Below are 27,021 nucleotides of genomic sequence, written 5' to 3'. Positions count from 1 at the left end.
CACACACACACACACACACACACACACACACACACACACACACACACACACACACACACACACACGCACACACACACAGGAAGTGTTGTTTTTTTAAGTCAAACCTCAAGTAAAAAGGAAAATATTATTTATTACAATTGATTTAAAATGTATTTCCTAAATTATTCCTGATCTGTTTATTTTCAGAGAGATGCTACAGCTGCAGTGTAAAAGAGATATTAGTACTTTTGCAGAACTATTCAGACAGGTCTCTATACTTCACATGCAGCTCAGCACAACTGTTGATCTCACATTTTAAATGCACTAATGCAACTCAAACGCTTCTCATGTCAGAGTCAGGATCAGTCAGGATCGCTGCATTAAACTATGCATCAATTTTGTTCTGAATTAACTTTTCGTTTATTTCTTTGGCATAAACCAAAACTCAATTACAAGTAAACAAGTCAAGTTCTTTATTGCATTGAGGGTGATTCTTCATAATATAAGTTAATAAGTTACATATGTTAAGATAATAAGTGAATTTTTTCTTGGAATAATTCTGAGTGCAGAAAAAGAAATGAGTAAATTACAGTAATGCATTACAAAACTGAAAGAGCACTCAGGGAGCGCATATACCTCCACTGAGGCTGATTGGCCACTTTATCTCCACATTTTATACTGAGAGACATATCAAGAGTTTTTATGAAAAAAAACTCTTGATATGTATATTACATATTATTTATTACCTCAAAAAATTCACTAAAATATCAAAAAACACAAGTAAGTGAAAAGTAACCCTGATCCGAAGCTGCACTAAGGTTTCATAGGTTCTTCCTTGGGTCATTCCCCAACCCTTAACAAAATGTCAAAGTTTAAAAAATCGGACACGTTTAGTGTGTGTAATTGTGTACAGATCCAAATAAAAATCGGGATCTCGTGAATTTAAATCTGGTTTAATAAGGGGACTGTTGGGCCTTGGTGAAGGTTAACATTTTACTGAGGAAGATATTTTTATGACATCAAGTTGTCATTTAGCAACACTCCAGTCTTATTCATAGTTTTGTGATTAAACCCTGTTGGTTTCAGCCTTACCTATCTTCCGCAGGTCACAGATCAAGAACTGAGCTTTCCCGCACATACTTTCTTTTTTTACAGCAAATGCTTTACTTTTCAGCTGAAGTAGATACTGGTGATCAAGTACGACACACACTGTCACACACTAGTGATGAATGAATAGCCAACAAAGTGTTTTAGATAAGTCATTTAAAAAAAAAAACACATTTGCGTTGGTGAATCATGTAACACTCTAATAATAAAAGGCAATAAAAGAGCTCTTACAGTGGTCCACTAAGTTGTAAGTGTTAATGAGTTCAGAGGTCAGAGGTCAAACAGTCCACGGCCTCTTCGTGATGAACTGAGGAGCTAATCGAACAGGGAAATCGTCTTCCTGGAGAGGAAGATGATTTCCAGACTCAAACCAGAAGCTATTTAAAAACTGTTAAAACTGTGTTGCATTTGAAACATAAGTAACGTAAGTTATGTCTAAGCTATAAACCCGATACCAAATAAAGGCTGTTATTATTCATTTTTTGCTGCTCTCAGCTCATGAATGTTACAAAACTGATATTTACTGTGATATTTACTGTATAGTAAACTGTAAACTATTTTGTGTTGTCTGTTGGGGTTTTTACACATCTTTCTGAAGCTGAACATAATTTTAGGTGCACTTGTCGGTCCACAGTGTTTCACATAGTGGGACCGGTATAGTTGAGTGAAATATGTTGACATGACAGACATATAGAGCAGAGAACTGCAGCGTTTTTCATCTTTCTGACAGGCTTCGCATCAAAGTGCGGCTCTGCCCCCATGTGGTTCAAACCAGTAACCAGTTTCATGCAGTAGTGAAAAGCTGCACAGTCCTCTGCTGCTCTCACATCACATCAGCATCCCATCAGTGTTCGTTCTGATCTCAAAGATGTCTCATCACTTTTCACTGTCCCTTTGGTGTTATTGTCTTTCACATACATTCACTGGGTAAAATGAAATTCTCCTTTTAACCATCTGATAAAATGTGAAGAACCGACACACTGTGCCTTAATGACAAGATTAATGGATAATTGAAGTCAAACATTTGAATCAAAAAGTCAATCATTATTCTTACAGTAGAATAAACCTGTCAACACCAGGTCACAGCCTTCAACATGAAGTCAGGTACTATGTAACATTTTACAGCAGTCATTAAGGATGACTGTGTATTTCATAACGATTTATTGTGTTACTGCACATCAGATTATTTAAGATTGAATCATAAATATAAAATACATTTCCTTTCTGAAAATGGAAGGGGAAAGCTGAGCTGGTGAAATGCTTTGCAGAGTCATGCAGAAAAAAGTAAAAAGAATACAGTTGAATATGAAATGAATGTTGAAAAAAGGTGGACGTCTGTACCTAAAGTAGAAGACGACTGAAATTAACTCACTGGAAAAAACTATTTAACAGCAGAATTGATTTTAAGTTGAAATCCAGTGAAAATTCAAAGCTGTACTACAATTTCCAGAATTGGCTGAAAAACATGGCTTTAAAATCTTAAATGAGCTGAAGATCATGAATTAAAGAAGCTGGGAGGTTAAGGCTATCTCGTCACTTCAGAAAAACAGGGCCGAATACAATACGCTTTTCTACATTTCTGCTCATGCACTACGAAGTGAGAGACACGTTGAGATAATGAAGTGAGGGAATCAGTTAACGGTCTTCATCTTCCTGGGGACAATTTTCTTGTGTACCTATAGGATAACTCTGACTCTGACTCCGACTAATGATCCTGCCTCTAAGACTGGATCATCTCCACTTTAACTGGTTAAAAGGGATAGTTCACAGAAAAATGAAAATTCACTCATTATCTACTCACCACTATGCCGATGGAGGGGTGGGTGAAATGTATGAGTCCACAAAACACTTTTGGAGTTTCAGGGGTGAACAGTTTTGCAGCCAAATCCAATACTATTGAAGTAACTGGTGTCCACATCTTCAAACGTAAAGAAATAAATATATAACATGCCTCCATACTGCTCCTGTGGTGTCATCCAAGTGTCCGTAAGCGTCATTTACACAATCTTTTAGGCTTAAATGTCCTCTGATATCCTCCTCTGGACCCGCGCACACACCGCACACAAGCCCTCGCCCAAGGGTACGCTCGGGGGGGTTTTGAGTTTGAATGTCTGGGCTTACGGACACTTGGATGATACCACAGGAGCAGTATGGGGGCATTTTGTATAGTTGTTTTTCTTTTACATTTGAAGAGGGAGTCACCAGTTACTTCAATTGTGTTGGATTTGGCTGCAACACTGTTCCCCTGAAAGTCCAAAAGTATTTTGTGGACTCAACCACCCCTCCATCGGCATTGTTGTGAGTAGATAATGAGTGAATTTTCTGAAAAACTGACATCAAGGCTTTTGTCATTCGTATGTCTGTGGTCAAACCATAGACTGTATACAAAGAAGGACGATATGACTGTTCCCAAAAAAGGGAAGCTAAAGCCTCCCTTTTGCCACCTGGTGGATGGCTGCAGTATAGGTTATAAATCCTGCCTCCTCCACATTGGCAGAAGGGACAGGGACCAAACCAAAAAGTGAAAATACAAGTGCTGGCTTTTTTCCTATATAAGTTTGGTTTTAATTAGTTATTAGATGCTACAAAAGACAGACAGACAGACAGACAAACAGACAGACAGACAGACAGACAGACAGACAGACAGATAGATAGATAGATAGATAGATAGATAGATAGATAGATAGATAGATAGATAGATAGATAGATAGATAGATAGATAGATAGATAGATAGATAGATAAAAACACCCTATCTCACAATGTTTAAGAAAATCCAGGATCCTCCATGATCTACACCAATATCTATTGGGTTTTTCCCTGACACAAAAAAACATCCTTCCACCAAGTTTTGTGTTTAGCAGTGCAGTAGTTTTTTCGTAATCTTGCTTAAAACCAAGCAAACGGAAACATGGGTCCTTAGCGGAGGTGATTATTATAGTTATAATCAAACTAAACAATAGTGTGACTGTTGTCAGCATTCACACTCACAGAATTAGATTATACTGTATGTGGTGTTTCCACTGTACAACACCTGAACAAGTGTTTGCGCAACAGCTGTGGCATGAAGCCACGCATTTTACGCAGCAGCAGAACCGGTTGGGTGACCATCAAGAATTTGCTGGCTTTGGGTTTGACATGTGCGTGCGTGTGTGTGTGTGTGTGTGTGTGTGTGTGTGTGTGTGTGTGTGTGTGTGTGTGTGTGTGTGTGTGTGTGTGTGTGTGTGTGTGTGAGAGAGAAAGAATGATAAAGGCAGCGAGGAGAGGGGGTGACTTTGTTACTCCGCCCGAAAACTGTAGTGGGAGGGTGCTCGAATGTAGTGTATGAGGGCGGCGGCGAGTTGGGACGCGTCTTTGGAGAAACGAGGTGGTGGAGTTGACTCGGCGTAAACACACGTTTTCATCCCCCTCGAAAAGGCATCTGGAGAGTCGTCGGTCGTGTGCCCTGTCTCTGTGAACCGGTGGCGGAGGAGTCTCTGTGCGGTTTAGTTGACTCCCGGTGTGTTGGTGGTCGGAGCGTCCATCCAATGTGCGTAAAAGGGCTCTATTTCTTCACCGTCCTGTGCGGACTCGCAGCTTCAGGTGAGACCCTGTGGTTTGGTATGAGTGGAGTGAAAAGATGACCCTGCTTTAATGTGGGCTGGTGCTCAACACTATTGGAATTACATGTTTTGTGTGATGTATCTAAGTTTGTGTGTTTGGGATGTTACAACTTAACTATTCTACGGTTAATACAATGCATCAAAAACATTGTTAAAGGTACACAATAGCCTATAAATAAATATAATGACCAAACAAAGATAAATATATTTAGGCAATACTACCAATGTAAACTGGCCGTGTACTCCAGCTGTTTACACATCCCCAGAATTACCTAAAGACACAACCGGATAACCTTCAGACACGCTCCCGACAATCACCATCCAGAGGAGAAGAGAAACCCTGATTAGTGAAAGCTCCGCAGGGAGACCTACAGCCTCCATCTCTGCGCGCCCGCCGTGCGTCACTGGGAAGTGGGGAACTTGGCACGGGGGCACCGGGTGGGCCGCTGAAGCAGCCACCGCGGGGGCCACTTCTGACACATAATGACTTTACAGTAAGCCGTTTGCCGGCAACAACTCCTGGTCGCATTGTTTATGCAAACTCGCTCCTTTTCCTGCCTATTAATGTGCATCCGTGCTTACGCGCACAGAGGCTGTTAAGTGGCCCGCTGGACGAAGATAAGTCCACCTGCTTCCCGTGCAAAGGGGGCTCCAGGATATATGTCGGCTGGATCATAACAACTTGTCAGATACACAACAACCAGGCAAATAAACACTAATAGATCACATTATTTGTTATAGATGCTCTCATGGCACTAATGGAGCATGCTCTAATGTTGATCATGATTTGCCATCAGAGGCAATTCATTCCGCAGACACCAGGTTGTTTAACCTTGAAGTTATCTGTGTCCATCCCAGCTAAGTGGATTATATTGATTGAATGTGTCCATCCACTGCCAAAGCATCATGTAAGGATTCAGCTCAGTAGCAAGCTGCTTGTGTTGACAGTGTGCATGTGCTCGCAGATTAGTCAAAACCACAGGCACAGGCTGACACACACAGAGCGATTACATTCGTACGACTGTATGTACTGTGGGGATGTAGAGGAATAGCTGATCAAATAAAAGCATGTGGCTGAAGAAAGACATGTTGGAACTGATTACAGCTCTGCAGCATCTCAGTTCTCATTTGTCTGTTTATGTCACTTTCATTACCTGTGGCTTAATTTTTGTGTTGGTAAAATGGCACAGCATGAAGAAACAAGCCAACACACTCATCACGTACACAACTGCAATGACACTGAATTACCAAAAGTAATTCTCACCCATTTTCTATCTCATCTCATTTTTGTCCCCTCGCGGACGTATGACATTATCACGTTTACCCATCAGCCCTGTGTTGACATCCATTGCACTGATCAAATACAAAGTTATTATTCATTTGTAGACTTGCTCTGAGGAGTCCAGACAGAGCCGAGTAATCCCTCTCCTCTCTTGCTTGTGCAATCGCAGCATGTTTTGAGGTGTTAAAAATCACTCTCAAAGATAAATGTTAAACTGTTAAAGTGCATTCAGGGTGAAATATTTGCTAATGAGGAACCTCTAAAAATGCTATGGTTTACACACCAAAGGAGATTTAAGTATTTAAACCGTCTGCTGTTGACAGTACGTTTTTTCCGTGCTTTACTTTAATTCCTCTTGCCTTCCTCTAACATCTCCTTTTACCAAAAGCTTGACATGTTCACAGACAGAGACGTGTGCAAACCTGTCCTGACTTACTGGTTTAGCACCCCCACACACACACACACACACACACACACACACACACACAATCGTGTCTTAATGACTTCATGGACTTACATTGATTTATGGGAGTCTTACTCAAACCTTAACCATATTTACTTGCCTAACCCCTAAATATAACCCTATCCCCAACTCTGACCTTAACCTTAAACTAACCATGAAACAAGTCTTTACCTTAACATTTAACGATTGACGTCACAGGGACTGGCCTAAGGAAGGTCCCCACAACATGAGTAATACCTGGATTGCACACATACCTGCATACCAGGTACATAAGCAGGCTGATTATTAAGTTCAACTCTGTCAGGTTCACAGTAGACAAGCAGCTTGTGTCTGTTTCCCGGGATGATGGAGTTATCTCTCCGCCACAACGCCTCTAATCTCCCCACAATAATGGGTCAGTGTAACACAGTGCAGATGTGGTTTTTTTACATACTGACACAGCTTGGAAGACGTCTGGCCTTTGTGTCGGGCTGATGTGATTGCCTTGGGGTGTGTTCGGTTGACAATGACGTACTCACATGCAAGAACACACCAATCCTTAACACAAAAGGGCTCAGGGTGAATCTGTGTCGCCGTTTGAAGGTGAGGCACTCCCTGTCTAAAGTTGAAGTCATAGAACTGTGCTCCGCTTTAAATGTAAAACAGAGATTTGAAATGTATTCTCACTGATTGGAAAGAGTTGTGTTTGAAGGGTTATTTAAGGTTATAGTGTCCGTACACAGTGTTTATCTGCGTCTGCACAAATGTAAGTTCGTCAGCAGCATGGGTTTCTGTCAGCGTCGTCACATTCTTACATCACTCGTTCTCAAAACTATTTAGTTAGGGTAAAAACTGGTAGATCTTCCAGTGAAAGCAAAACCACTAGGCTTAGGGCATGTGGAAGGAATCAACTCCTTTAAAGAGCATCAGCAGATCCACAGTGAGCCAAGAGGAATTTCACAATGAGGCCATCAGCTTAAAAATGTGTGATAAATACGGAGGAACCATGATGATGGAATTTCCCAGGCTGGGAGAGTTGTGCTGTCAGATTTAGAGACGACAGACTGACAAATGTGAATTCTTAATCCGGTTTTGAGGGTGTTAGCTAGGGAGTGACAGAGGAGGGGTTAGTGGGTGGAGCGGACGAAGGACGAACTTCAACGGTTTGATCACACTTGAGCTCTGAATGACTTGCGGCTCTCATACCTGTTTTCAACTAAGGAGAAACTGGAGCTATAGTGCTGGACCGGTGCTAAGGCTGGTTCGAAGTTGATTCAACTTGCGAAGCTCTGAGGAACCGGTTTGCTAGAGCCTCTAGAGCCACGTCATTACGTCACTGAATGTGTCTCTGATCTCATATTGCTGCTTTACCCAAGGTCCTTTTTGTGGTCCCTGTACCCCCTTTCTATAGTTTGTTCATCTGTTTTGTGCTCCTCTCTTATTCTGCTGCAGCCACTTCTCACTAATATATGTGCTCGAACTCAGACTTTGTTCATGAAGCTCCTTCTAGTTTATCCTGCACTTCAGCTGATGACGACAGGAGAAGGAGACACTTCTCATGTCTCTTCCACAGAAAGGACCACTGCTGCCCCGCTTTGGCCTCCATAAAAATATTCAATCTTCGCAGACTACACACTACATAAGCTATTTAATGGTGGTCACGATGTTGTGGTTGCTCTTATTGGTCTTGTTGGTCATGATTATTCTGCCCCCAGCCCATGACGTAAAAAACGGTTCTGTCTTGTAGACTAGAAAAGTGTTGGTGACAGAATCAAACCAGTTTTTCTGTATGAAAACCAGTTCTTTGGCTGTTGAAACACAAACCTGCCCTTAAAACAGAGTCGAAAAGGGTTATGATTAATTTCATATCTATTGAAGTCCACATCACTGACACATACCAGGCTGGTTTTCTGGGTTTGGTACCAGTTCAAGTTATAGCACTGGGACACTTGTAAAAATAGCACAGCAGTCCAGTGTCCAGCCAGTTTCCCATTCTTGGTTAAATATAATATTCACAGTGGCTACATGAGGGAGGAATACTTCTCTTCTTTTCCTTTGCTATTTCTGGTCCACTCTTGCTTTAAACACTCCCTTCAGATCCACAGTAAACATTCAAATGTTTTCATAGGCTGAGTATAGAGTCAACTAAACTGAACCTTATTTGTAAAAATTGGTGGCGTTCGCCTTAAAGTGGAGAACAAAGAGCAGAGGTCAGTACCTCCTTCTGATCTGTGTACATTTGCTGACCTATTCATCTGCACATGAGCAGAGGTGGAGGTCACAGTGGGCCTCACTCATACCACTGTAGAACAATCAACATATACGGCCAGTCCAGCATCAGACTGTCTTTCGAGGGTCGGATTGTACATCCACCAGAAGCCCGTGGGCTTACAGCGACGTTGATCGAAACATATACACACTGGATCAATCCCCCACCCAATAGTTTGTAATCCTGGGGAGAAGTTGTTGAGTCAGCTGCGAGGCGGGAGTGGAAGAGGTTTGATGGATTAAACTCTTATCCTCACTCACCCACTGCATGTTTCCTCTGGACGCTGCTGCCTGATGAATTACAATTGTCTTGGAGGAAGCAGGGGGAGGGGGAAAAGAAGGAGAGGAAGAAAGAGTTCCAAAGAAAGAGAGTGATGCTTGGTCTTTGTTTGGACTGACCTTTAGAGTGTTTTCACACACACCTTTGTAGTTTTCTGCAGTTTGGTATAGGGTACATCTATAGGGTTGTAGTAGCAAATAGTCAATGCAGTGTCAAAATAGCAAATGTTGCATTTTAATAGAAAGAAATTTTAAAAAATGTCCTCCACATTAACAAAGTACGGAAGCGTATTGCATTCACTTGAATGCAATAATTCATTCAAAAAATAAAAATAAAAAAAAAAGCTAAATTTTTCTGAGCTGAGATTCATGGAACCAAGATTCATGGAAATCCATTCTGTTGTTTTTGTGTCATCTTACTTACAAACGAACGGACAAGGGGTGAAAACAAAACCTCCTGTGTGGAGGTAATCAACATAACCCATTGTGCAAAGGATTATACCATCATGTTGAACCAGAGAAGGGCCTTCTACTTCTGGAGTCTCAGGGGTAAACTTTGTAAGAGCAGAATCCAATACAATTGAAGTCAACGGTGAGTCCTTCTTCAGATGTAATAAAACAACAGAAAAACCATAACATGCCTCCATACTGCTCCTGTGGTGTCATCCAAGTGTCCGGAAGCCCCGACATTCAAATTCAACCTGAAACGAGGTCATTTACATCCATCGGCATAGGGGTGAGTAGATAATGAGTGAATTTTATTTCTGGGTGAACTATCCCTTTAAGCTGCAAAGTAACATGCACAAAATTGTCTAAAATGTAATTGACATTTCCCTTTACTGGAACAAAGGGGCGCAGATGATGAAAATCAGCCCCAGAACAAAAGTACACAAAATAAGCACATACTGTACATTCAGCCGTATAGTGCATTTGCTTGTTTTGGCACAACTGTATGGTCGTTGCAAGTGGAAGGAACAGAAGCCTGCACAAAGAAAATATACAACTATAAATACAAAAACAGTTGTGTTCATATCAGGGGCTCCCTCTCATCCAACCACTCAACTCTCCCTCTGAGAACATAGTGTTACCTGAACCTACTATTCCCAGCCCTGAGTCCAGCCCAACATGAAAGATCTGCATTGTTTAAAAAAAAAAAAAAAAGGAGAGGAAAACTAACCTGAGCTTGTGAAAATTCTCACAAAGAAGAGAAGAGGCTCTTTGTGATCCTCTGAGCTCTGTGTGTTTGGTCCTGTCCTAAGTGTTTCCTCCAAAACCGGCGCTACACAAAATCAGGCTTCCGCCTGGTGGTCCCTTTGTTCGTGAGCCATAATGAAAAGAGGAGAAGTACAAACACAGACCATCGAGGAAACAATGTAATGAAACCAATTTCCTGATTCTGAGAGTTAGGCCAGCTATACTTGAGTTCTCCCTTCTCTTTAAATCCTGGAGGCCTTAAAGTCAGGAAAAAACTGTGATTTATAAATGTGTATCCTTAGGGCTGGTGCACACTATAGGATGATCCGACCCGATTCGCCGGCTGGGGCGGGCTGTCCCGCTTCAAGGCCAGTTGGAGCCGTTTATTTCCCCAAATTAATCTTGAAGTGTGAGGGGATTACAAAATAACTTTATGCTCCAGATTGTGTCATAATATGTTTGATATTTACGAAAATTGGCTCAGACGGAATACTGAGCATAAACCCGCATAGCCAATGAGTGCGAGCTGACCAGGAAGCGTCACCAAATGTTGTGTTCTTGTATTATTGCGCCAAAAATTTCCAACTGGTCGTCGATCCTCTTCCATCTTTGTTTTTCTTCTGAAGTCACGTTTGATAACATTACGTTCTATGAGACCCAAGTCCCTGGAATTGCCTTTCTGAAATCGTTGCCTAAAACCGGAAAGTGCGTGTTCTTACGGCCAAATCGTCTAGTGTGTGCGTTCTGACGACTATAATATTAAAAACTGGTTCAATCTGTCATTATGGCTTTGGTCTCCCAGGTTTTTAAAATGGTTTAAGAGTTAAAAATTCTCTAGTGTGAACCAGGCCTTCGATATCTTAATGTTGTACCTGATCGTCGATATTATCATACACTTATTTACTACTGAAAGTAGCTCCATTCTCTCTGATTCCCTGTATATTTACCATATTTATGAGTAACTGCATCCACAAACCCTCAAGCTAAAACAGGTGATCCAAAAAACATTGACAGAGATCTCGATTGAGCAATGAGGCGGACGTATTTGTTCACTCTTCAGACTGTTTTTAAGATATTCCCAGAAGAAATATTTAGAATACCTGAGAGTGTTTGCTGAGCAGTTATGAAAAGAGTTCAATATACCGAACATGCCTCTCTGCAGTGTGAAACACGCAGAACAGCCTAAAATGCGAAAGCTTTGGAAATGCCACCCTTGGTTACAGTTACTAGAAGAATAAATACATCTAAAGAGACAGTTCTGCTTGTTTGTGTGTCCGTTGGCAGAATGTGTGACTGAAGTGGAACATTTTTACTTGGCGGAAGAAATAAGTGAATATTTTGTTGTTCAGTCGTGACATACAATAAATACACTTGAGTGACTTTACGCCTGGATGCAGACAGGAAATTTGTAGTGAATTTGAGTGAATGTAATGCAAAACATGTTCATTCAGATTTGTATCTAAAAGAGGAGCTAGTTTATTACCTCTGCCAAGGAGGTTATGTTTTCATCTGCGTTCGATTGCTTTTTCCTTTAGTTAGCAGAATTGCGCAAAAATTACTTGAAGGATTACCATGAAACTTGGTGAAACGATGTGGTATTGGTCGAGGAAGAACTCATTATATTTTGGTTCCGATTCAGATTATTAAATTTTTTTCCCACTTTCTTCAACATGAGAGATAGGGTGTTTTTCATCATCCTTGATTTCTCAGCAAATGGTTTATGGATCTTGAAAACAAATCAATAATTTTTGGGGACTGATATTTATGAGTGTGTGCAATTTGCTGCAGATACAAATAAAAATCTGAATCTATTGAATTTAACTGTGGTTTCATAAAGGGACTGTTGGGCGTTGGTGGGAGTAAACGCTCTCTGAGTGCCGTTCTAGTTTGTTGATCTTATTGAAAATGTGGGTAATCAATTCTGACTAGTGCCAAACCCAGGATATCATTTTTTACCTATAGCAGAATAACAGGCAGCATGTACTGTATGTATGCGCAGCTACATATTTTACACTAAAGACACAGTAAATCATATGGGTATTGTTTTGTGCTTTATGCTGCCGTCACTCTGTGACATTGGGTGATATATTATATGGGCAGGTCAACCACAACTTGATATTTTTCCTACCGCCTTGGAAGGCTTTTAGACACTCTTGGGACGACTGCCAAGCCAAGCAGACCTAATCACACTCTCCTGGGCTTGCTTTGATTATTCTACTGCAGATTAAAGTATTTGCCCTCTTTGGCTTCAGAAATGAAAGTGGACCTGTGCAGTTTGTACCAAGTCGTGTTGACAGGTAGAATAAAGTGCTTTAAAGGTTCAGCAAGTTTATTTTACAGTGACATACTTGACATAGCAACAAATACATATCATGGACTAATGCCAACACTGGTAGGCTACATACAGTATAATGGAGTGTGTGTTTGTGTGTGTGCACTCTTTTGTCCATATGGATCCCCCAGAAAGATGCCAAGCCAACACACATGCACGCAGACACACACACGTAATATCCTCTGAAGTCATGTCGCCATGATATTACTTTGACCTACATTGATTTGACTTAATCACTTACCTAAAAATGTAATCATCACATTATGGGGACCTGCAGTTTTGTCCCTATGATGTGAGATGAGATTTAGGTCCCCACAACATGAGCAAAACCACACTAACACAAACACACACAGATACACACACAATGGAATGTAATAGTTTACTGCCTCCTCCATCTGGAGTTTACATTGATACAAATATTGACAAACACACAAATACTGTACACAAGAGATGCTTACGTGATTCCATGAGGGAAAATCCCTAATTGGCAAAATATTTGTTTTAAAGGTTCAGTATTTAACATTAACGTGAAAAGGATCTATTGGCAGAAATTTAATATAAAATTATCCTTCTGATGTTTTCACTAGTGTGTTTCATTTAAACTGTGCCGCCATGTTTTTTAAAGTCGTCCAAACTGGACAAACTAAACACCTTTTTAGTTTTTATGACAACTGAATGCTACCACAGGTTCTCTTTCATGTTTGGAAGGGGAGGGTGAGATTAGGGGTATTCAACTGCAACATGCAACTTCACCACTAGATGTCACAAAATTCTACACACTGAACCTTTAAGTTCAGGTAACCAGGCATCAAAGTGTCAGCACAATGGGAAAAAAATATGAAATAAGATATGATTTAATTATATCTTTATGAATTACCAGAATAGAGTGTAATTGATCACATTTCACAGTATTTAATACCTTTAATAAGGACAAACATTATGACAAAATCTTTTTTTTTCTTTTGTCAGTCAGTGTCTGCAATAATAGGGACATCATTTGGACAAATTCATGCATTTTCCGCACGCCAGCCCTGCCCTCCTCTTGGGTAAATAACTCCATCTTAATAAGCCATGAAAGCTCCCTCTCTGTGTCTCTGTGTGCTGGGTGTGGTCAGCACTGGCAGGATGTCCAGACATAAACAAGTCAGCGACTCAGACTGGACGGAGAGACGGGCTGGACTGGAAGAATGGACAGACAAACAAGCAAACAACAAATTGGCATTATCCCCTCATTACGTGACTGCACTTATGGAGAAAAAAGCATTTCAATCATTTTGTTTTCACTCCAGCTTCAGCCATACACCTCGTACTCACTCATCAACTCAATCACCCTGCTCTTGCTCACCACTTAAGCTCGTTCTCTCGTTTGTGCTTATTTATCTCTCTCCTCTCTTTCTCTAAATGTGCAAAAAAATCAGCGCTTAAATGTCCTCACTCATGTAATGGCACACAATCCCTCTTTTCCAATTAGTGCCTGCTAATGACTGATTTAATAGCGATCGTGTACTTTTTGCCCCAGGGACAGATGATTGTAGTAATTGAGGCACTGTACACAGGCCTCAATGTTCTGTCATTCCACTAATATGCTCTCTTCCTTCAAAAAGGCCCAATTAACCTTAATTCTTCATCAGCTGAGCTTGTGTGAGAAGAGAACGCAGGGTTGAAAGCAGGGATTTTTGTTGTTGTTTAAAGGAGATTAGCGACGCTTGTTTTAATTGATGTTCTGTAAACTGAATGGTTCATTATAATTGAGGTGCCTCGGCCTTAAGGACCTGTTTTCTTTCCTGATTTACGCAGCGTAATGAATCTTTTCAGCGTGAGCTTTAAAATAATGTGGTAGAGGAGGTTCAGCGTCATGCTACGTTACTACCATAACCACGTGCACTATACTCTGACATAAGGATGTAAAATAGATTGGTTGCGTTCAGTCTTCAGCTAGCGAGCGACTCCATGAAGCTACTCCCCTACAATGCTTTGGGGTGGAATGCAGATGTCACCATGCTAACATGCCAACAACAACAATGTTAACGTGTTGATGTTCTGCAGGTACAATGTTTCCTGTATTAATTTAGCCTGTTAGAATGCTAACATCGGCTATTTCCCCCCCTTTTACAGAAGATAGCATACATAATAATAATAATAATAATAATAATAATAATAATAATAATAATAATTAGAAAAATAATACACTTTATTTCTATAACACCTTTCAAAACACAGTTACAAGGTGCTTCACAAGTTAAAAACGAAAAATCAAGCACTTTGAAGATCAAGCAGCAAAGAAGAGATTCTCATCACATTTCATGTCTTAATAATTAAATGATGACATAGGCATTTTGTGATAATGATGCTCATATCAAACAAGTAAGAAAAAGTAAATGATGAAGTGATGAAGTGATGAACAGACCAGACAAACATTGCCATGCAAAAAACAGAAAACCAACAATAGTTAATGTCTTATTCTTCTTTGAATAAGAAGAAGGCATCGATGTCAGCGGAATAAGACGTGTTGCATTGTCTACTATGCAAACCAAACCGTTTCAACATCTTTCTTGATTCATGCAGGAAATTATTGATCCAAATTGGATTCTTATCTTTAAGATACTAATGAGGAACAATCCCAAAATAAGCAAATATAAATCAGTGTTACTGCACCAAAACCTTTTTTCCCATTAGAGAAAAAATATTTTTTAATTTTGAAACAAGACGATTTGCTAAGAAGGACTTTGGTTGTTGTGCTCACTCTGTCTGTATCAGTCACTCCATCACACCCCTCCCAGGTTTCATCAGGCTCATTTAAAACACTTATAGCTGCTGGAGCCCTGTCAGGACCTGGCGATGAGAGAAGCCTGTCTGTTTAATGCTGTGCGGGGGCCGCCTGGTCGCCCCACTCTCTCATCCCGGGCCCACAGGAAACTCTTTCCAGTCTGATAAGGAACAAAACACGTTGCCAGAGGAGCCAAAACCCCGCTGACATTATCCCAGTTCCTCCAGACTTAATGCTGATTATAATGCAGGGGAAGTGATATGGCTCAATTTGCCCTCTTTCATGACTTGTTATTTATATGTCTGGAGCCTTTGGGTATGTTGCCAATTAGCATTGGGAAGGCCCACCTTAGTTTACTTTGCCTACATTATAAATTGCGGACTGGATTCTTATTCATCTTTTCAGGGCTGAAGTCCTTTAAGATTCGATTCATATCCATTTTGGAAAGCAATTGTTGTATGTATTGTACAACCCTTATCTATCTTATAAAACTGATGCAGCCTGACCGCATCAATAAAACTGGAGCCCGGGGATGAAACGTGTATATGAGGCGACAACCCTAGTCAGTGTTCAACTTGTTCTGCAGATTCCTCCTATGCAGTGTGCTGACGACGACAGGACAAGTTTTGGCTCCGCTGAAGCACACTGGCTGCGAGCTCTGCAGATGGACGCTCTGCTGTGTGCCAGTGCATTGACTTAACAAGGCTAGACATGGCTCCTGATAATATTGTGGCATATGGAGCTCCCCCTATAAATAGTTCAGGCGGATCTGAACTGGACAGCAGGCACACAGACATCCACAGAGTCTCATACATACATCCTCACCGGGCTGCTTCAGAATAAAGTTGAATGTGACTTAATAAAGAGACTCAACAACACAATAGGGAGACATGATCGGCTGGTTTCTGACGTGATTTTGACCGGCTGCCAGGCAGAAAGTCAGCTTGAAGCAGGTCTCTGCTTGGGAGGGGGCATGCATGTGTGTGCGTGTGTGTGTGCGCGTGTGTGTGTGTTTCTGTGCGGTGCACTGTACATGTGTGTTGGCGCTCACTCCACTCTGGGGAGCTCCATCCATCATTATGTGGAAGAGCCAAATTGTTGCCAATATCTCTGTCCGCTCTTCCAGTCCATTCATTCTCCATCTAATAGGTCTATCACATAGTGTAAAGATTGATATAGTCCATATCCATATAATATACAGCAGACTTTCAATTTCAGCCTCGCCTCCCTGCTGCAGTAGTATGGCTAAAGTGGCTATTATTCATTAAGTGTCACAGAATCAGCCTACTGACCTGAAATCAGTTTGGACTTTCAAGATGTAATGAAGCAGATTTTTATTCAGGAAGTTCACTTACTGCTGGCAGATCTAATCTTGTATACTTTCAGCCTTAGGACCAGTCTGTAGGGCTTCAGTGTGTTATGTATCTAACACAGTTACTGCGACAACTCAAGAGTTAGTGATTTTTCTTGCAGCAGCTCTGCGTAGGCAGAGGTAAGGTCAATTGGTGCACTGCATGCACTCACAAGGCAGGGAAATACTGATGAGGGTGAACTCAAACTTCATCTTTTGCTCTGTATTTTTGTACATTTATTTGTGTTTCTTTTCAAACGCTTTCATGTAAGCTATGTATGTATGCATGTATTGATTTTGCTACTGGATACAGGGCATTCTTCCTTGAAAGTAACCTTTGCTGCTGTGCTATATGTTTGTATTTTGCAGGCGTGCTGCAGGTCAGCGGGATGCGTATATACACATATGGGGAAATGGAGGCAGTCAACGGGACGGACGCTCGTCTCAAGTGCACATTTCAGAGTTCCTCTCCTATTAATGCCAACACAATTGTCATCTCGTGGAGCTTTAGACCCCTCAAAAAAGGCAGAGAGGAATCGGTGAGTGTGTGAGTGTGTGTGTGTGTGTGTGTGTGTGTGTGTGTGTGTGTGTGTGTGTGTGTGTGTGTGTGTGTGTGTGTGTGTGTGTGTGTGTGTGTGTGTGTGTGTGTGTTTGGAAGAAAGAGCGATCAAACCTCAAACCACCCGCATTGTGTCAGGGCGGATCCACCCCCTCAACCAACTGAGAGAGGAGTTGGTGAGTCATCGGGCTCCCTACGGAGCATCCAAGACAGCCTGTGTTTGTGTACGTATGTGTGTGAGTGAGTGTGTGTGCGCATAATGAGGTCTGGGTTTATTTCTTGTCTTGTCGTTCTCTCTAAGAATAAAATATCCTCCTTCCCCAGCAGCTCTAGTCTTTGTTTGCTGTGACTTGCTGTCTTTTTGTTGCTAAAAGCAAATCTGCTCTCCAAATTCCACCTGTAGGTGTTCCACTACCAGCAACGACCCTATCCTCCTGTAGAGGGCATTTTCAGGAAGCACGTCATGTGGGCCGGTGACATCATGGGCCAAGACGCCTCCATCATAATTCGAGAGGTCAAGTTCACCTACAACGGCACTTACATCTGCCAGGTCAAGAATCCGCCGGATGTCCACGGATCAGTTGGAGAGATTCATCTGCGTGTCGTCTCCACAGGTTGGCAGATTTAGTCTCAGACAGAAATGTATTTATGTACAATATGAATATTGTCTTGTTTTATTACAGCCAAGGACTCTGGTCATTCCAGTACATGTGCCAAATTTAATGGCAATGTCGCCAGCATTTGTTGACTTTTAACTCAACCATCAAAAATATGAACTTCATGCTGGTGCTAGAGGAGAGAGGAAATGTCAGGGTAGCACCGGGGTCATGTGGATTTATCCTCTGAGGGCCATGAATGTGTGTATAAACAGTGGTCCATACAATATTTCACTCTGGACCAAAGTGACTGACCAACTGGCATAACCATCCCTATAGCATGGGTTAAAATTTATTTTTCGAGAATGTATCACAGACAATCATGTATAAATACACAATGAGCAGTAGCAACATATCTCAGTCTGGATTCCTTTCTTTCCTTCTCACCTACAGCCTCTTTCTCCCAACTTCTCCATCTGGCTTTGGCCATCGCGGGCGGCATCACTGCAGTGGTCCTCCTCATCGTCCTCATCCTGTACTGCAGGAGGTGCAAGAAACGGAGACAGAGGCAGCCGGAGGGGAGCGAGGAAGCTCCCCGCAAAGAGAGAAAAGATCCCACTGTGTGGTAAGACCAAGAGAAAGACAGAGAGAGAGAAACAGGGGGAGCCACACACTCTCTCTCTCTTTCTCTCTCGCCGTCTGACTCAGGGCATTTCGGGGTAGGTGGCGCTCTTTCTTGGGGCATGGGGCTCTATTTCTAAACTGGACACTTCACTTCCTCCCTCCTCTCCCACCGTGATTCTGGCCACAGCTCCCAACCTGGACCAATCGATGGGCAGCTGTCATTAAAGCAGAAATAAAATGAAAATGTGTCCTTGTGTGGAAAGCTGTAGTATGTCTGTATGTCTATATGTCTTTTCTCGTTCAGCTAAATGGGCTTCCAAACACATTTCCTGTTTAGACGTAATGTTTTGATGATGTAGATGTAGAACAGCAATTGCAATTTACTTCCCTAATATTTAATTTGACCCCCTCCTACATACCAATGCAGTGCAAGTCCTGTGTATGACACATTATTTCAACAAAACAATAGAAACTGTGACACAATAAATGAGCAGGTTCATAACTTCGTAGTATCATGTGGCAACTGAACATTTAATTTCAGTTACCACATGACGGGAAACAACGATCAACTTTAGTTTTGGTGGTCATAAATGTCAGCTGTTGTACATTTCCATTTTGTTTCACTGCTTAAGTTGTATCGCCGTATTTTCTGTGGTGTTATAAGAGTGTTTTTTGTGGCTGCTGCAGAAGAAAGCAATCAAGACCTGATGATGATCATTTGTTTGAAACAGACATTTCATACTTTTATGAAAAAAAACTAGCACATAATTAAATGCAATAATAATTCTACATTTTATTCTATAATATTTACATTTCATTGAGGTTGCATTTTCTTACCATATATGAAGGCCTTGTGTCTGTTTCAAACAATGAGCTATTTTGTCATAACTGCTTTTTTCTGGACATGCAGGACTTCTTTGCTTCTATTGGGTTTTCAGATCTCTCTGTAATGGGTGCTATACTGTTTACCTTGCTGCGGTAATGTTCGCTCCGGACTTCAAAAGCCAAGCCTCTCAAGGAAAAGTTGACAACTTTACTGTGATCTTGTTATGATCTTATTTATTCAGACTCCAAACCGAATCTGTGACTGAAAATCTTTGCAAAGGAAGGAAATAATTTTACCCAAATCAGATGAAGATGGTTAAACAGATATTTTAAGCCGGACTTTGCTCTCAACATGGGACTTAACCTTGAGTGATTCTAACCCTTTGTCCCTGCTGGTGTGTGTGTAGCTGTCTGCTTGTCTTTGTCCTCTCCCTTTGTGTGGGACTTATGCTCATGCATGTACATAAATAATTCACAAATATGTCAAGCATGAATGCACATCGCTGTGTGTGTGTGGTTGTGTGCTATGTTGCTCTTACCTCTCCTTGGTGGATATCTCCCTGTCCCATCTGTGCGTGTGTCCCAGCCACCCATCGAGGTCCATACACCTTTACATGTCAGAGACGTCCTTAGAGATTGACAGCTCAGATGGCATGATCTCAGAGGCCAGCACCAAAGACCCAAGCTCCTCAGAGGAGGAGGGCCCGAGCTCAGACGACGACGACGGTGGCGATGACTCCGACTGAGGAAGTGGCGACACAGACAGCAACACTGATGTGAAGATAGCCAGTAAGCTCGCTGGAGGGAAGCCCAGATGGCACCCTTGGATTTAATTCCAGGGTTCTGCTGAGTTGAGGCCAAATGAAGAGAGTGCTGCTGCTGCAGTGTCAGAGACAAGCACTTTGTTTCTGATTTGGAGGAAAATGGAAAGAAGGTTCTGTTTAAAAGTTTCCAAACAAAGAAATTGGAGGGATGGTTTTGATAATGATCAAGGCTTTTGGAGCAAGATCAAAACTACGGCAACTCTGCTATAGAGAGAGTCCAAAAATATTTATGTGGGGGAAAACATGCTGGATAAAACCAGCAGGGTTTATGAAGTGAGAGGCGTTATGATCCTGAAGCTGGTGCGGCCACTGTCATGAAGGAGAAAGGAGTCCATCTGTGTTCAATAACTGTTTGTTCTTCTAGACGGTGACCTTGTTAAGTGTCAGAAGTCAATATAGAAATCAGTTGCAACAGGCAATGGATTTCACCCAAAATTCCTGGCATGGAAGTACTGTAGCCTGAGGACAGTGTTGGCTGCTGTTACAGCCCTTTATATTTAAATGGGCGTCTATAATGTTTGGGGCACATTTATAAGTGTGAGTGTGTAAATTAGACACCTAGCATAAAAATGTGTATTTGTCCACTAAATTATTGGGCGGCCCACTAGCAGTGGCTACAATGCAATCTTAAGGGGCAACTGCGGCAGTTCATGAAATGTCCACTCAAAGTGCATTGTTCAATAATGAAATGCTCAGATTGTTATTCTGGGAAGAGTCTGGCAACATTACACAAAGAAAGAGAAGTCACTGTGAACCGTGCAGCAGCTAATTGTCCCTCCTCTGTTTGTTGCCCCCATTTATTGATGAAAAAAGCACTTTTATTGGACATTTCGTGGACTGTCGCAGTTGCCCCATAAGATTACTGGAGTCGATCTACTGGAAGGATTCCAAACGTTTTTGTAAGTGCAATTTTTTTTACACACATTTATGATCCAGGTTGAAAAATAATGGAATTCCCCAGTAATAGACTAAGACAAGGCAAAGGAGTTTTTAAAATCAGCGTTGTCCTCCGCAGGCAAAGGGCCTTACAAAACTTCCCATCAGATGACTTGGACTAAAAAAGCATTCATATAATGTTTCATATATTTAGCCTGGAGGCCCAAATGCCTGATCGGTGCGTGACAAAAACGCATGTACGCAAATATGTTGTGTCGTGTTGAGTTGCGTTTGGGAGTGCACAGTCAGATCTGAAAACCCTTTGATTGCAAAACGTCCTTGAGAGCCTTTTTCCTCACCGTGCATCTGTGAATGCATCACGTCTACTAACAAATGATTGTAACTGTCTTCTTTTTGTGACAGAATTTTGTACTTGTGACCTTATACTGAGCAATATGTTTGTAGATTTTTCTCTTCTTCCTATTTTTATAGATAATACCAGAAGTATTTTGTACTGTTTTTTTTATGACACTGTTTGTTTTAGAGATTTTATAAAAACAAGGTTTTCTAATAAAAATGCCTTTAAATCCTCTTTTTTTTAATCAAATAAATGTCACTACACAAAGTTGATCTGTGCACACACACCAGTTTGCAAACAAGCAAACAATCACACACAACTTGACGTGATTTGACAGAACTCATCTATTATGTAAGAGAGGAATCTCATTATCCAGCATTTATTATGCATCATTATTTTTAATGTACTACCTCCAGTTGTGTGCTTATGGTGTGTCTGTCTGCAGAGCTTTGCTTGTTTACCTGTTACAGCGGGAAATGTTTGTTTAATTTGTTGCAGGTTCAATACGTATTACGTTAGCTATGCTGCCTGTGTGAGTCAGATTTTTCTTGTTTGTTGGATGATATCGTTCATGCCCATGAATATGTTGCTCCTCACCTTTGTGTGAGTGAGTGAATGAGTGAGTGAGTGAGTGAGTGTGTGTGTGTGTGTGTGATCAAAGTCTGTCCCTCTGGGTCCAGCTTTAGTTACTGAGTGACAGAGTGTGTGTGTGTGTGTGTGTTAAGATGGGGTCAGAGCATGGACGACTAACACTAAAAAGAGGGACAGGGTAGGCGAGATGTGTGTTTATCCAAAGTTAAATAATTACATGTGCAATAATGTTGAACTGGTTAAACGACAGTGTTGTCTCTAGATAATCTCGTTTGTATCACCAAAGCTTCTGTTGATTAATCTTGCAGAGCTGGAACAGTGGCCTTCAAATGATTCTCCCTCTTCAATAATCAACTGTGGGTGTGGAAATGAACATGTTCAGATGTTCAGGGCTTATTTTATTAGCAATTATTAGAGCTTTTGCTTCAAACACAGTATGACAGTCATATGATGGCAGAATGTTATATTTTCTGTAGCATAGCCTGGCTAGTCAGGTTTGGCATCAATGTTTAACAAAGAAAAAAACATATGTCATTTTCTTCATTTACCCAGAATGCAGTGCAACTTGAGGAACACTTTGTAGTTTGAGTAAGAATGTGATTTTATTTCCTTGATTGCAACTCTGTTATCATCACTACTATCACCCCACTCACAGAGAACCACACCTGTGTGTGACACATTCTTTCCTGTTCTCTAGGGGTTGACAAAAGGCATTCTGGGAAATGTAGGAAATCAGACTGGGGGAAAAATGGAAATAATCATTACTGAGCTATCAGGTGGAACACCAGCTCGATATTAGCTATTGCTTCAACCATTATTACCTCCTCATGAGGTTTTTAGTACTTAATAGCACATAAAAAGGGAACCATACATTTAAAATTGTAACCATAAATGACTGCATCTACACATATTTTTATGTATATCAATATCCAACTATTTTACTGTCACTTCTCCAGGATGACAGCCATACTCCTGAGAGAGCTGTTCTCAACCATTCCTTGTTCATGACTCATTTAATAAGGTGTTGTTCTCCACTGTGTGTTCATTATTGCAACACACGCAACCCTTTTCCCAAAAGAATAGACTAATATGGGCTTTGTTTCATAAAGAAAGGAATGGAAACTCTGAATATGTCCTTCCCGCTCTCTGTATTACTTGTTATGTGTCTTGCTTCATCTCTCTCTCTCTCTCTCTCTCGGTCCAATCTGCATTCCACACTTCAGGATAGGTCGTACCTGGCACAGTATCGTGGAGGAGCACTAAATTCCTTTGCACACCCTCACGTGTGTGTGCGCATGTGTACTTGTACTTATATCTTTGTGAGGACCATTTTGAGTAATGATCTTACAGAGTGAGGACATTTTGGGAAAGTGAGAATTTTGGGGGAATGTGAGGACATTTTTGGTCGTAACATTGTCGAAGGGCTCTGTGAGGGTTAAGACTTGCTTTTAGGGGTAGGGTCAAAATTAAGTTTTGTCTCAGGGTTAGGGTAAGGCATTTTGTTGTAATGCTTAAGGTTAGGTTAAGGGGCTCATGAATGAATTATGCCAAAGTGTGTCCTCAATAAGATAGTGACCTAAATCTGTTTACAGTCACATTATGGGAAGTCCTCTACCTTTTAGGGGACAAAAAAACAAGTCCCTATAATGTACACCCATTACATTCTGAGGTGAAGACATCAGGTTTCAGGTTAGGTTTAGGTCAGGGTTAGGCAAGTAGTAGACTAACTATGGTTAGAGTAAGTCTCCAGGAAATAAATTTAAGTAATGATGTAATTTTCCTCTGAAGTCATAGAGACACAATTGTTTGTTTGTTTGTGTGTGTGTGTGTGTGTGTGTGTGTGTGTGTGTCTGTGTGTGTGGGTGGGTGCACAAAACACAAAAGTATGAGCTTGGAACAACAGGTTTGCAGCAAGTCAACTCACTGGCATTACTGTACCTATGAGACCAAATGTTCGACTGACTGACAGATGCAGCTCCCTACGCACATATACACACCCACATGCACGCAAACACTAATCCATTCAGTCTAAAGGTAGAGGCTCTGTTTGCCTCAGTGAATCGTATAGAGCGGAGCCTCTCATAGCTATTGAAGCTATTGAGTAATGCTGCCTCACTGACCAAAGTTTCTCTGCTTGTGAAACCCTCAAATTACACTGAGATTACTGGTGTGTAGCGATGCACCTTTTCATCAACTATTTAGCACATAGAGGGCATATACACAGATGAATAAACTGCAAGACTCTCAGGATTTCTTTTGACAAAGGATAATGGTTGCCTTCACCGTCTGACGGCAGAATTCAAACCACCTTTATTAGTCCCCTCTAGTGTTGACAACAGAAGAACAGGTCTCTTGTTGATCAGAGTCGCCAGAGAGCCAGCGAGTGGGGAGAGCCTTCATTGTGACCGAGACGATTTCAGCTGAAACTGAGAACATGCTACTGTAACCAGACAGAGAACCCCTGTATTCACTCTCACAATGCACAACACAATGTAGATCTGTGTGAACATATCCAGGTAAGAGCCATAGGACCTTATCTTTCGACAGAGGATGGGGCGTCTCTATCAAATTAAAGCAGATAGTGTTATAATATGGTTAACACAATGCAGCACTGTGCAACACAGAAATTGCGAATGCTCCCTCAGTATCTATTCAACCAAAGAGGAAATGATATCCCTGCCTCAGCGTGGGAATTGTTACAAAATATTATTAGCATTCAATATAAACACTGTACTTGTGAATGGATGCAGGGATGCTCCACCACATCTTTATCTCATATCGGCGAGGATGTTCACAAAGGTTTGCAAAAGAATGTGGGTTTGCAAGGAGCCTAACACCTCAATCAAAGTAGGGTCAGGTAAGAGCATTAAAGAAATGTGTACTTTATTACAATTGGGAAGTTGGATTTGTGTCAAAGGGTAAACAGTGATCAAACAGAGAAATAATTAACATTTAATTTGATCCTCAAATCAAATCTCACAGGATTCATTTTCACTTGTTCACATAGTCCCTTAGAGTCTCAAGGTGGCCTGTTCACTCTAATGAACTCATTAACATTACAAGACTCTAAATTAGCTTTCACAATACAATTAGCTTTTTTTTTTCAAAATTGCTTTGACTATATTTTTCTCCTCATGACGCCACGTTGTTATCTATTTAACTCTAATAAAATATTTTTCTTCACGCATTACATTGTAATTCTGTCAAATATTGATTCAGTCTGTGGCACACAGCTGCACCACTGTGTTACAGAGAGCAGAGCCCAAAGTAATTGGGGAGGCTGCTCTCATTTGGTATCCTCTGATGTGTCATGAAATGAAATGAGGTTATGCAACACGATTACGGCTTCTCTCCTGTCAGAATTGAGGAAACGCTCCTGGCAAACCAGATGGATGCGAGGATGTAGCCGACAATCCCGACCAAATAAAGATGTAAATAAACTTCAAAAGGGCTTTGTACAAACACGGAGAGGAGATATAAAAGCATTACACCAGAGTGCAACTGAACTAGCAAAGACTAGTAAAACAAATATCTTCTCCCATTAGGGATAATTACAACAGAGAAGACAGAGATCGTGGACAGGGATTGTGAAGTAATATGCCTAGAAATAGCAGGGGAGACCCATTAGAGCGTCCATGGTTTTGCAGAGGAGCTGACTGGGGAGATAACGCAAGGAGGACCTGGGCCTCGGGCCTCAACACAGTGGGTTCACATGAGGTTTTGGAGATGGGACACGTATTATTTTTTAAAATGGTGTTATTTTGGCACATGCCTGTTTTAGAGAGTTTCATGCCTTTGCTCTAATGCTTATAATCAACATCCTCATCCAAAATAAACCCAGTATAATTTTCAGAGAGGATGCTCTTTTCTTCTCTAGTGACTTGTGCAGGGCCGACTTTGTGAATGCAGTTGAAACATATTAGCCAAAAAGAAAGCTACATCATTATATTCTGCAGTAATTTAAACCATATGACACCGTATTATGATGCTGATGATAATAACATTGTAGCAGTCAAAATAAAGCCCCATAAACTCCCAGTGACAGTTGTATTTTATACAGAAAGGTGTTGGTACTCTCATTGGCATAAATAGAGTGTACAAAATATTAGAAATCTGTCTTTGTAATGTTCAATAGAATAGAATAGAATAGAATAGAATAGAATTAATGAAGGAGTACTTTCATGAAAATATTGTCTTTGGCCAAAAAGCAGAGCATATGGTATGATGATGGTATGATAAAATGGTTTAAAAAAGGCAGATGACAAAGACAGTTTATCCACACGGGTATACATATATACAGTACATAAATACATACTTGGGATTCAACCTCTAAAATAGCTTTAAAAAAAGAATTTAAAAAAAAATAAGTGTAATACAATTCAGTAGTACCACAACTTGTGGCCTAAAAGTTTCCACAAAACCTGAACATTATATTCCTTGTGAAGGTAGAAATAGATGAATGCAGTACCGCTAGTGGTGGTTTAATGTAGGTGTACCTAATAAACTGCCAATTTTTTCAAAAAGGTGAACTTTCCCAGTACTTTTAGCAAATTTGCACAACTTAGTGTTGGTAACTGTTAAAAATGGAAGCACATTTCTGCCAGAGAAAGGTAAAAAAAGAGGAATGCTAATTTAAAATTAGGAGATTAAAAATGGGAATTATGAGATAGTGAATTAAAAGTATGAGATGGTAAATCAGTATTATGAGTTCTGTCATTATTTTGAGATAGTAGCCCAAGTCGTTTTTTTTAATTTAAGTCTTTGGTTTGAGATAATAAATCATTATTTTGAGATACCATGTCATTATTTTAAGATACTAAATCATCATTTAGAGTTACAAAGACATCATTGGATTTAGTAACTCATCTATTGAGTCAATATTTTCAGATAATAAGTCATTATTTTAGGTTATAAAGTCACTATTTTAAAAAAGTAATTCATTATTTGAAGTTGGTTCTTCTTTACTTTGAGAAAGTTACTCATTATGATGACTTGCAGGATTTATTGTAACACAGGGTCAGAGATGAGCTTCCGCAGGTTGTATTCTCTGAGGTGGTGGACAGAGGATGACAGTGAGGTCGTTTTTGGTTGGATTATAATCCCTCTGCTGACTGGTGACCATCACAGTATCTTCTCCTCTTCCCCTCCTGCCTCCTCCTCAGCTGTG

The 27,021-nt window shown here is 40.8% G+C and overlaps 1 protein-coding gene across 1 annotated transcript; it reads left to right on the top strand.

The window, feature by feature from the left end:
- Positions 1 to 4,373: 4,373 nt before the first annotated feature.
- LOC118106219 (myelin protein zero-like protein 2) lies at positions 4,374 to 21,497 on the top strand. Its single transcript, XM_035154607.2, has 5 exons — positions 4,374 to 4,666; positions 16,971 to 17,140; positions 17,564 to 17,774; positions 18,210 to 18,381; positions 19,792 to 21,497. The coding sequence occupies exons 1-5, from the start codon at positions 4,612 to 4,614 to the stop codon at positions 19,949 to 19,951; spliced, it is 768 nt and encodes a 255-aa protein (XP_035010498.1). The 5' UTR covers positions 4,374 to 4,611; the 3' UTR covers positions 19,952 to 21,497.
- Positions 21,498 to 27,021: the final 5,524 nt, after the last annotated feature.

The sequence above is a fragment of the Hippoglossus stenolepis genome, chromosome 4, assembly GCF_022539355.2.
Source record: "Hippoglossus stenolepis isolate QCI-W04-F060 chromosome 4, HSTE1.2, whole genome shotgun sequence".
In the NCBI taxonomy this organism is placed as follows: Eukaryota; Metazoa; Chordata; class Actinopteri; order Pleuronectiformes; family Pleuronectidae; genus Hippoglossus; species Hippoglossus stenolepis.
The sequence above is the reverse complement of the archived record's forward strand: the minus strand, read 5'-3'. Positions and strand labels throughout refer to the sequence as shown.